We start from the raw sequence: 12,268 nt of genomic DNA, 5'->3' as shown, positions 1-12,268 counted from the left end.
CACTAGTCACTGCCTGCCAATCAGAAGAAGACCCATTATTCCAACGTTTTGCTTTCTGTCTGCTAACCAGAACAACAAAGAACAAAGAAATGTACAGCACAGGAACAGGCCCTTCGGCCCTCCAAGCCCGTGCCGACCATGCTGCCCGACTAAACTACAATCTTCTACACTTCCTGGGTCCGTATTCCTCTATTCCCATCCTATTCATGTACTTGTCAAGATGCCCCTTAAATGTCACTATTGTCCCTGCTTCCACCACCTCCCTCGGATAGCGAGTTCCAGGCACCCATTACCCTCTGCGTAAAAAAACTTGCCTCGTACATCTACTCTAAACCTTGCCCCTCTCACCTTAAACCGATGCCCCCTAGTAATTGACCCCTCTACCCTGGGGAAAAGCCTCTGACTATCCACTCTGTCTATGCCCCTCATAATTTTGTAGACCTCTATCAGGTCTCCCCTCAACGTCCTTCGTTCCAGTGAGAATAAACCGAGTTTATTCAACCGCTCCTCCTAGCTAATGCCCTCCATACCAGGCAACATTCTTGTAAATCTCTTCTGCACCCTCTCTAAAGCCTCCACATCCTTCTGGTAGTGTGGCAACCAGAATTGAACACTATACTCCAAGTGTGGCCTAACTAAGGTTCTATACAGCTGCAACATGACTTGCCAATTCTTATACTCAGTGCCCCAGCCAATGAAGGCAAGCATGCCGTATGCCTTCTTGACTACCTTCTCCACCTGTGTTGCCCCTTTCAATGACCTGTGGACCTGTACTCCTAGATCTCTTTGACTTTCAATACTCTTGACGGTTCTACCATTCACTGTATATTCCCTACCTGCATTAGACCTTCCAAAATGCATTACCTCACATTTGTCCGGATTAAACTCCATCTGCCATCTCTCCGCCCAAGTCTCCAAACAATCTAAATCCTGCTGTATCCTCTGACGGTCCTCATCGCTATCCGCAATTCCACCAACCTTTGTGTCGTCTGCAAACTTACTAATCAGACCAGTTACATTTTCCTCCAAATCATTTATATATACTACAAAGAGCAAAGGTCCCAGCACTGATTCCTGTGGAACACCACTGGTCACAGCCCTCCAATTAGAAAAGCATCCTTCCATTGCTACTCTCTGCCTTCTATGACCTAGCCAGTTCTGTATCCACCTTGCCACCCTGATCCCGTGTGACTTCACCTTTTGTACTAGTCTACCATGAGGGACCTTGTCAAAGGCCTTACTGAAGTCCATATAGACAACATCCACTGCCCTACCTGCATCAATCATCTTAGTGACCTCCTCGAAAAACTCTATCAAGTTAGTGAGACACGACCTCCCCTTCACAAAACAATGCTGCCTCTCACTAATACGTCCATTTGCTTCCAAATGGGAGTAGATCCTGTCTCGGAGAATTCTCTCCAGTAATTTCCCTACCACTGAAGTAAGGCTCACCGGCCTGTAGTTCCCTGGATTATCCTTGCTACCCTTCTTAAACAGAGGAACAACATTGGCTATTCTCCTGTCCTCCGGGACATCCCCTGAAGACAGTGAGGATCCAAAGATTTCTGTCAAGGCCTCAGCAATTTCCTCTCCAGCCTCCTTCAGTATTCTGGGGTAGATCCCATCAGGCCCTGGGGACTTATCTACCTTAATATTTTTTAAGACACCCAACACCTCGTCTTTTTGGATCTCAATGTGACCCAGGCTATCTACACACCCTTCTCCAGACTCAACATCTACCAATTTCTTCTCTTTGGTGAATACTGATGCAAAGTATTCATTTAGTACCTCGCCCATTTCCTCTGGCTCCACACATAGATTCCCTTGCCTATCCTTCAGTGGGCCAACCCTTTCCCTGGCTACCCTCTTGCTTTTTATGTACGTGTAAAAAGCCTTGGGATTTTCCTTAACCCGATTTGCCAATGACTTTTCGTGACCCCTACTAGCCCTCCTGACTCCTTGCTTAAGTTCCTTCCTACTTTCCTTATATTCCACGCAGGCTTTGTCTGTTCCCAGCCTTTTAGCCCTGACAAATGCCTCCTTTTTCTTTTTGACGAGGCCTACAATATCTCTCGTCATCCAAGGTTCCCAAAAATTGCCGTATTTATCCTTCTTCCTCACAGGAACATGCCGGTCCTGAATTCCTTTCAACTGACACTTGAAAGCCTCCCACATGTCAGATGTTGATTTGCCCTCAAACATCCGCCCCCAATCTATGTTCTTCAGTTCCCACCTAATATTGTTATAATTAGCCTTCCCCCAATTTAGCACATTCATCCTCTGACCACTCTTATTCTTGACCACCAGTACTTTAAAACTTACTGAATTGTGGTCACTGTTACCGAAATGCTCCCCTACTGAAACATCTACCACCTGGCCGGGCTCATTCCCCAATACCAGGTCCGGTACCGCCCCTTCCCCAGTTGGACTGTCTACATATTGTTTTAAGAAGCCCTCCTGGATGCTCCTTACAAACTCCGCCCCGTCTAAGCCCCTGGCACTAAGTGAGTCCCAGTCAATATTGGGGAAGTTGAAGTCTCCCATCACCACAACCCTGTTGTTTTTACTCTTTTCCAAAATCTGTCTACCTATCTGCTCCTCTATCTCCCGCTGGCTGTTGGGAGGCCTGTAGTAAACCCCCAACATTGTGACTGCGCCCTTCTTATTCCTGATCTCTACCCATATAGCCTCACTGCCCTCTGAGGTGCCCTCCCGCAGTACAGCTGTGATATTCTCCCGAACCAGTAGCGCAACTCCGCCTCCCCTTTTACATCCCCCTCTATCCTGCCTGAAACATCTAAATCCTGGAACGTTTAACTGCCAGTCCTGCCCTTCCCTCAACCAGGTCTCTGTAATGGCAACAACATCATAGTTCCAAGTACTAATCCAAGCTCTAAGTTCTTCTGCCTTACCTGTAATACTTCTTGCATTAAAACATTTGCACTTCAGGCCACCAGACCCGCTGTGTTCAGCAACTTCTCCCTGTCTGCTCTGCCTCAGAGCCCCACTGGCCCTATTCCCTAGTTCTCCCTCAATGCTCTCACCTTCTGACCTATTGCTCCCATGCCCACCCCCGTGCCATACTAGTTTAAACCCTCCCGTGTGACACTAGCAAACCTCGTGGCCAGGATATTTATGCCTCTCCGGTTTAGATGCAACCCGTCCTTCTTATACAGGTCGCACCTGCCCCGGAAGAGCTCCCAGTGGTCCAGATAATGGAAACCCTCCCTCCTACACCAGCTGTTTAGCCACGTGTTTAGCTGCTCTATCTTCCTATTTCTAGCCTCACTGGCACGTGGCACAGGGAGTAATCCCGAGATTACAACCCTAGAGGTCCTGTCTTTTAACTTTCTGCCTAGCTCCCTGAACTCCTGCTGCAGGACCTCATGCCCCTTCCTGCCTATGTCGTTAGTACCAATATGTACAACGACCTCTGCCTGTTTGCCCCCCCCCCCCCTTCAGGATGCCCTCTACCCATTCGGAGACATCCTGGACCCTGGCACCAGGGAGGCAACATACCATCCTGGAGCCTCTTTCACGTCCACAGAAGCGCCTATCTGTGCCCCTGACTATAGAGTCCCCTATTACTATTGCTCTTCTGCGCTTTGACCCTCCCTTCTGAACATCAGAGCCAGCCGTGGTGCCACTGCTCTGGCTGCTGCTGTTTTCCCCTGATAGGCTATCCCCCCCGACAGTATCCAAAGGGGTATACCTGTTCGAGAGGGGGACAACCACAGGGGATTCCTGCACTGACTGCCTGCCCTTTCTGGTCACCCATTTCTCTGCCTGCACCTTGGGTGTGACCACATTTACATAACTGTGATCTATGACGCTTTCCGCCACCTGCATGGTAGCCTTGTGGATAGCACAATTGCTTCACAGCTCCAGGGTCCCAGGTTCGATTCCCGGCTTGGGTCACTGTCTGTGCGGAGTCTGCACATCCTCCCCGTGTGTGCGTGGGTTTCCTCCGGGTGCTCCGGTTTCCTCCCACAGTCCAAAGATGTGCGGGTTAGGTGGATTGGTCATGATAAATTGCCCTTAGTGTCCAAAATTGCCCTTAGTGTTGGGTGGGGTTACTGGGTTATGGGGATAGGGTGGAGGTGCTGAACTTGGGTAGGGTGCTCTTTCCAAGAGCCGGTGCAGACTCGATGGGCCGAATGGCCTCCTTCTGCACTGTAAATTCTATAAGTTAAGTGCATCCAATTGCTGCTCCAACCGAACCATGCGGTCTGTGAGAAGCTCCAGTTGGGTGCACTTTCTGCAGATGAAGCCATCCGGGACGCTGGAAGCCTCCCGGACCTGCCACATCTCTCGGTCAGAGCACTGCACGCCTCTAACTGACATTGCGTCAATTAATTAAAATTAAAATTAAAAAAAAAAAAAAAACCATTTTAAATATTTTTTTAAATTTCAAAGTTACTGTTAACTATCTGTTTCCTAGCACTAGATTTCTAATAGAAATGCGAAAGCTAAATATAGTACTCTCCGATCTCTGGTTTAGATACCCCTCTAAATTATAATTAAGTAATTATGTTTAATTAGTTACCAATGCTTAATTTTTTTAATTTAGTGTAGATTCCCAACCAGCCACTCAGGCCACAGCTTTTCTGATGTCACTTCAGTTTCCCCCCGACACACACAATTTGAAAAAGGTATAAAAGTAAAAATGAGTAAAAATCACTTACTTACCTTCTGAGTGTCTTAGATGTTCTCAGGTTCTCTCCCTGACAGAGACTTCTCCTCCACCTCCGAACCTTGACCTGCACAATGCTAATAATATAATATAATAATATAATATGGCACTTACCTCACACCAATGGGTCTTATTATTAGGTTGGAGGAGGTGGGCGGGTGGGAGACACTACACGTGTAGTGTCTCGGGTTTCCTCTCCACCAGAATTTATTGGTTGGGGGGGGGTGTCTTCCCAGAACTCCGCGGGTCGAAAAAAATAAAACAGAAAAGTGTTTTTTAAAAGGATAAACTTACCTCCAGAAATCACTTGCGCACCGCTCCCGCTGAAATCGACTTTCTATCCATTTCAAAACACTACCCACAATCCCATGTGCTTTAACTTTACATATTAATCTGCTATGTGAGACCTTGTCGAAAGCCTTCTGAAAGTCTAAATAAACCACATTCACCAGGTCTCTCGTAGCCCACTCGCTGAAACCCCACTGAGATCAGCTCATGTGGTACAGATTAAAGATTGAATCTGGCACCTCCATGATCTCCGCAGCTCTGCTACTCACTGGATAAACCTGCTGAACCCTCACTGAAATAGGCAGGGCTTTCACTGAATTTGTTTGAAGATGGTGCCTTACATCTGATCATCTTTCTTCAGATCACACTCTTACCACCTTGGATCCAATCTATACAGCAAAATGGAGGAAGTATTTACAGCTCAAAAACTCCTTCTACCTGGCTTATGTAAGTGTTAAACCTGCAAGTTCAAACACAAGGTTGCTAATTTTCTGATGCTGTCGTGTTCAGTGCCAGCTCATTAAATCCCTGGAATGCGGAATTGGACATGATGGTCTGAGAAGAGTAGCACTTTCTTGCAGATTTTATTTCCCTGCCTAAGTAGACTGTTATTGAAGGCTCTGTTGGATGAGAAGAAATGTGTGTGAGACTGATTCACTTAACAGTAATGTAATGTTCACCACTGGTGCAGACTGCATAGTAGGATTGACAACCATGAGAAACCGGGGGCCACTGTGATGGACAGGATAGTTCTATTGTTCCTGAAGTGGCCATTAATGGCCTTTTTCCTGTGTTTGTTTCTGCATAATCTGAGCTACAGTTTGTATATTTGCAGGCTGCAGCCTGTCTGTGTCAAGCTTGGCCAAATTTCCCATCACTCTTTGCGGGTGGCCATTTTAAACGGCCACAGGATCTTGTAGGAGGTTTGCTTGTGGTAACCTGCTGTACTTGGGGAGAGGCGGGATGTGTAGCAGTGATGGGGGTAGCAGGCGGAGTACTCAACATCATCAATCAGTGGAGAGAGCACCCCCTCAAGGGTTTGGTACTTGCCAACATAAAACAATCTGGTCATTTTTAAGAGGTGTCGAGCAGTATGTGGATTTTACATCAAGTCAGTATTGCATATTTATTATTTACAGGCATACTGTTACCATGGCCAGACCCTGCTGGCCAGTGACAAATGTGGAGAAGCCATCCGATCGCTACAAGAAGCAGAGAAGTGTGAGTATAAAGAAGGATCATTATTAACTCCATAGGGATTGTGTCTGGTACTCTGGACTGGAATGAACCTAGGCTCATCCAAAAGTCATATTGCACCTTTTCAGGTCAACACTCACAGCTGGATAGACATCCTTCATGCATACTGACCGTGGGTACGGTGCCTGTTTCATGGAATCGGTTTTGTGTGTGAATAGAGCTGAAACGATAAATGTAACATCTGCCCAGTGGGGGCTAATTCAGGATTGGCTCTGAAATGATCTTTGGGCTCTAGAACTTATCCCAAATTCTGCTGACCTGATTGGCTGCTTCCCCCACCATGGGTAGAATCCTGGGGAGGGGGTTTACTGGGATACTGCAGATATTGTGTGGTGCACAGCCAGGCTTCAACCAGACTAAGACTGTCAGAACCCTGTGGCTCTCCCAGGAGATCAACCCCTCCAGGCCTGTGTTGTGTGTGCATCAAAGAATGAAGTAACTGAAAAGCCCCGCGTCGCCACACTCCGGCGCCTGTCCGGGTACATGGGAGGGAGAATTCGGAATGTCCAATTCACCTAACAAGCACTTGTGGGAGGAAATCGGAGCGCCCGGAGGAAATCCACACAGACACCGGGAGAACGTGCAGACTCCACACAGACAGTGACCCTAGTCGGGAATCGAACCTGGAACCCTGGAGCTGTGAGGCAACAGTGCTAACCACTATGCTACCGTGCTGCCATCACTGAATCCCCTACTATCAACACCCTGGATTGGACTAGCCATATAAATACTGTGGCTGCAAGAGCAGGACAAAGGCTAGGAATTCTCCAGAAGTAATTCAATTCTTGCGTCCTCCAAGCCTGTCCACCGACAAGACACAAATCAGGAGTGTAATGTAATACTCCCCACTTGCCTGGATGAGTGCAGCTCCAACAATACTCAAGTAGCTTAACACCATCCAGGACAAAGCAGCCCACTTGAATGGCACCCCATCCACAAATATTCACTTCCTCCACCACCCAGGCAGCAGTGTGTACCGTCTACAAGATGCACTGCAAGAACTCCAGGCTCCTTCGGCAACACCATCCAAACTTGTCACCTCTACCACCTGGAAGGACAAAGGCAGCAAATGCATGGGACCACCACCCCCTATAAGTTCACCTCCAAGCCACTCACCATCCTGACTTGGAATTGTCTCTGTTCCTTCCAAAATCCTGGAACTGGAAAACCACAGGGCCTGCAGTGATTCAGGAAAACGGGTCGCCACCACCTTCTCGAGGGCAATTAGGAATTGACAAATGCTGGCCGAGTCGGCCACACCCACATGCCATGAATAAATAAAAAAGCAGTCAAGGCCAGATTGATGTGAGATGAGTTCGGATAGCTTCAATCCAGTCCCATGTCGACATGGGGCCCATTTCTCTGGAAGCCCATTTGCAATCAGACTATGAGGGCTCACGGTAAATAGAAGCATGTCACGATAAGACCTGTTCTGCTGATGCAGAGCTTTCCTCTCCTGTATCTAACCTGGAGGTGCTTCAAGTTATCTGACTATCCGAAGTGTGGAAGATTTCCGTTCTCAGCATCGACCTGACTCACCACAGTAGATCTAAACTTCACACAGTCCTCATTCTGCCAGCCATTATTTCACTGTTGTTATCGAGGTAGAAGGTATTTGCCAGGTTTTCTACCTTTACCCAACTGTGAGTAGCACATTAAAGTTTGGTGTGTAGTTTCCTCCACCATCCTTTTGCTTTTCATTCCTGCAGATTATTCCAAGGCAGAAGCTCTGTGCAAGGAATATGGTCAAACAAAGGGAGCTGGGTCTACAGCCAAGCCATCCGAGCATGTGTTCTTCAGGAAGTTGGGGTCCTATATCAGAAACACCTTGGAAAAGTGTCAGAGAGAGAACGGGTTCATGTGAGTTTCTTTTTAAATGCCAACCTAGTCAGTGAATATAGTTCATTACCAGTTGCCATGGGATTATACAACTGAGTGACTTTGCTGGGTCACTTGCAGGGTAGTTATGAGTCTACCACATTAATGCTGAACAGGAGTCACAAGGATCCTGTCCCCAAAGAATATTACTGGACATTAACTGGGGGGGGGGGGGGGCTGTTTTCTTCAAGTTTTTCCATTTGTTTAAGAACTTTGCACTGTTAATTGTAAGGCTATTTCTTTGATCTTTAAATGGTTAATTCTGTGTTTAAACTAAAGTTTGTTTTAACATAAAAGATATCTAATGGTCAGAGTTATCACTCCCTGGGTGAAGTATCCTTTCCTTGCAGATTTACAAATTTAAAAAGATTGTTTGGGATTCTTGTCCCGTATCCGAACAAGTGTTGGGGTCTGGTCCGGTATCGTACCAAGTGTTGGGGTCTGGTCCGGTATCGTACCAAGTGTTGGGGTCTGGTCCGGTATCGTACCAAGTGTTGGGGTCTGGTCCGGTATCGTACCAAGTGTTGGGGTCTGGTCCGGTATCGTACCAAGTGTTGGGGTCTGATCCGGTGTCCTAACAAGTGTTGGGGTCTGGTCCGGTATCGTACCAAGTGTTGGGGTCTGGTCCGGTATCGTACCAAGTGTTGGGGTCTGGTCCGGTATCGTACCAAGTGTTGGGGTCTGGTCCGGTATCGTACCAAGTGTTGGGGTCTGGTCCGGTATCGTACCAAGTGTTGGGGTCTGGTCCGGTATCGTACCAAGTGTTGGGGTCTGGTCCGGTATCGTACCAAGTGTTGGGGTCTGGTCCGGTATCGTACCAAGTGTTGGGGTCTGGTCCGGTATCGTACCAAGTGTTGGGGTCTGGTCCGGTATCGTACCAAGTGTTGGGGTCTGGTCCGGTATCGTACCAAGTGTTGGGGTCTGGTCCGGTATCGTACCAAGTGTTGGGGTCTGGTCCGGTATCGTACCAAGTGTTGGGGTCTGGTCCGGTATCGTACCAAGTGTTGGGGTCTGGTCCGGTATCGTACCAAGTGTTGGGGTCTGGTCCGGTATCGTACCAAGTGTTGGGTCTGGTCCGGTATCGTACCAAGTGTTGGGGTCTGGTCCGGTATCGTACCAAGTGTTGGGGTCTGGTCCGGTATCGTACCAAGTGTTGGGGTCTGGCCCGGTGCCCTAACAAGGGCTGGGGTCTGGCCCAGTGCCCTAACAAGGGCTGGGGTCTGGCCCAGTGCCCTAACAAGGGCTGGGGTCTGGCCCAGTGCCCTAACAAGGGCTGGGGTCTGGCCCAGTGCCCTAACAAGGGCTGGGGTCTGGCCCAGTGCCCTAACAAGGGCTGGGGTCTGGCCCAGTGCCCTAACAAGGGCTGGGGTCTGGCCCAGTGCCCTAACAAGGGCTGGGGTCTGGCCCAGTGCCCTAACAAGGGCTGGGGTCTGGCCCAGTGCCCTAACAAGGGCTGGGGTCTGGCCCAGTGCCCTAACAAGGGCTGGGGTCTGGCCCAGTGCCCTAACAAGTGTTTTAAAAATATATATTTTTATTAAGGTTGTGCAGAATTTTTTAAAAATACGTTTATTTAACATTTCAACAATTTTCAACCAAACACTCAGGAAGAAAGAAAAACAATATTGTACATAGGAAACCAAACAAGGCTACATTAACCCTATTTAACCAATAAATACAAAACTGAGGAAAATGTCCCCTTTTAACAAAAACATAAACCAAACCCCCCCCACCCCACCCCCCGGGTTGCTGCTGTTTCGACCCCCATCTAGCGTTCCGCGAGAGTCTAGGAACGGTTGCCACTGCCTGGAGAACCCCTGCACAGACCCTCGCAAGGCAAACTTTATCCTCTCCAACTTAATGAACCCTGCCATGTCATTGATCCAAGCTTCCACGCTCGGGGGGGCTTTGCATCTTTCCACATTAGTAGGATCCTCCGCTGGGCTACCAGGGACGCAAAGGCCAGAACTCCGGCCTGTTTCAGCTCCTGCACTCCCGGCTCGTCCGATACCCCAAATAGTGCTATTCCCTAGCTTAGCTTGACCCGGGTGTTCACAACTTTGGACATAGCCCTCGTAAAGCCTCTCCAGAACCCATCCAGCGCCGGGCACGTCCAGAACATATGGCCGTGATTCGCTGGGCTCCCGAACATCTCTCACATCTGTCCTCCACCCCAAAAAACCTACTCCTCTTTGCCCATCATATGCGCCCTATGTACTACTTTGAACTGTATTAGACTGAGCCTGGCGCATGAGGAGGAGGAATTGACCCTGCCCGGGGCATCAGCCCACAGACCCTCATCCAGCTCCTCCCCGAGCTCCTCCTCCCACTTGCCCTTCAACTCCTCCACCGAGGCCTCCTCCGCTTCCTGCAGCTCCTGATAAATCGCCGAGACCATGCCTTCTCCAACCCATACACCCAAAAATCACCCTGTCCTGAATCCTTCGTGCTGGAAGTAGCGAAAATTCCCTCATTTGCCGTCTCTCAAACGCCCTCACTTGCATATATCTAAAAGCGTTTCCGGGAGACAACCCAAGTTTCGCCTCCAGCGCCCCCAGGCTAGCAAAAGTCCTATCTATAAACAGGTCCCCTATCCTTTTAATTCCTGCCCGATGCCAACTTAGGAACCCCCCATCCATCCTGCCCGGCACAAACCTATGATTATCCCGCATCGGGGACCAAATTGAGGCTCCCACCTCACTCCTATGTCGCCTCCACTGCCCCCAGATCTTCAATGTCGCCGCCACCACCGGGCTCGTGGTGTACCTCGTCGGCGGTAGCGGCAACGGTGCCATCACCAGCGCCCCAAGCTAGTACCCACACGACGCCGCCTCTAGCCTCTTCCACGCCCCCCCCCCCTCTCCCTCCATTACCCATTTACGGATCATCGCCACTTTAGCTGCCCAATAATAGCCCACAGATTTGGCAGTGCCAGCCCGCCCCTGTCCCGACTGCGCTCCAAAAACACCCTCTTCACCCTCGGGGTCTTGCTCGCCCATACAAACCCCATAATACCCCCGCTTAAAAAAAGCCTTGGGGATTAGGATGGGCAGGCACTGGAACACGAACAAGAACCTCGGGAGGACCGTCATCTTGACCGACTGCACCCTACCCGCCAGGGAAAGTGGCAACACATCCCATCTCCTAACGTCTTCCACCATCTGGTCCACCAACCGTGTCAAATTAAGCTTACGCAGGGCCCCCCAGCTCCTAGCTACCTGGATACCCAGGTATCGAAAACTCCTCTCCGCCCTCTTCAACGGCAGCTCCTCTAGCCCCCTTTCCTGGCCCCCCGCCTGCACTACAAAGAACTCACTCTTCCCCACGTTGAGCTTGTAGCCCGAGAAGTCCCCAAACTCCCTAAGGATCCGCATGACCTCCGCCATCCCCTCCACTGGATCTGCAATATACAACAATAGGTCATCAGCATACAACGGCACCCGGTGTTCCTCCCCTCCACGGACCAACCCCCTCCAGTTCCTAGACTCCCTTAATGCCATGGCCAGTGGCTCAATTGCCAGCGCGAACAGCAAAGGGGACGGGGGACACCCCTGTCTCGTCCCCCGGTACAATCTGAAACCTTCCGATCTCCGCCGGTTCGTAGACACGCTCGCCACTGGGGCCCTGTATAACAACCTGACCCACCCTATGAACCCTTCCCCGAACCCAAACCTGCTCAGCACTTCCCATAGGTACTCCCACTCCACCCGATCAAAGGCTTTCTCCGCGGCCATAGCCGCCACCACCTCCGCTTCCCCTCCCACTGAGGGCATCATAATCACATTCAGGATCCTCCGCACATTCGCTTTTAACTGTCTGCCCTTCACAAACCCTGTCTGGCCCTCATGTATCACTCCCGGGACACAATCCTCAATCCTCGTAGCGAGGACCTTCGCCAGCAACTTGCCATCTACGTTAAGGAGTGAGATCGGCCTATACGAACCACACTGCAGTGGGTCCTTGTCCTGCTTGAGAGTCAGCGAGATCAGCGCCCGAGACATTGTTGGGGCAGAGTCCCTTCCTCCCTCGCCTCATTGAAGGTTCTCCCCAGCAACGGGCCCAACAGATCCACGTACTTCCCATAAAATTCAACCGGGAACCCATCCGGTCCTGGGGCCTTGCCTGCCTGCATGCTCCCCAATCCCTTAACCAGCT

General features: G+C 49.9%; 1 protein-coding gene across 1 annotated transcript in view; it reads left to right on the top strand.

The window, feature by feature from the left end:
* LOC140407543 (BRO1 domain-containing protein BROX-like) overlaps positions 1-8,113 on the top strand; it is a 31,584-nt gene extending 23,471 nt beyond the window's left edge. Inside the window, exons 6-8 of the mRNA XM_072494939.1 lie at positions 5,343-5,428; positions 6,121-6,202; positions 7,948-8,113. Of these exons, the coding sequence (XP_072351040.1) occupies positions 5,343-5,428; positions 6,121-6,202; positions 7,948-8,102 (323 nt within the window). The 3' untranslated portion in view covers positions 8,103-8,113. The remainder of the gene's footprint in view (positions 1-5,342; positions 5,429-6,120; positions 6,203-7,947) is intronic.
* The last annotated feature ends 4,155 nt before the right edge of the window (positions 8,114-12,268 follow it).

The sequence above is a fragment of the Scyliorhinus torazame genome, unplaced genomic scaffold (genome assembly GCF_047496885.1).
Source record: "Scyliorhinus torazame isolate Kashiwa2021f unplaced genomic scaffold, sScyTor2.1 scaffold_1578, whole genome shotgun sequence".
Classification (NCBI taxonomy): domain Eukaryota; kingdom Metazoa; phylum Chordata; class Chondrichthyes; order Carcharhiniformes; family Scyliorhinidae; genus Scyliorhinus; species Scyliorhinus torazame.
This window is presented reverse-complemented; position numbering and strand designations above follow the sequence as displayed.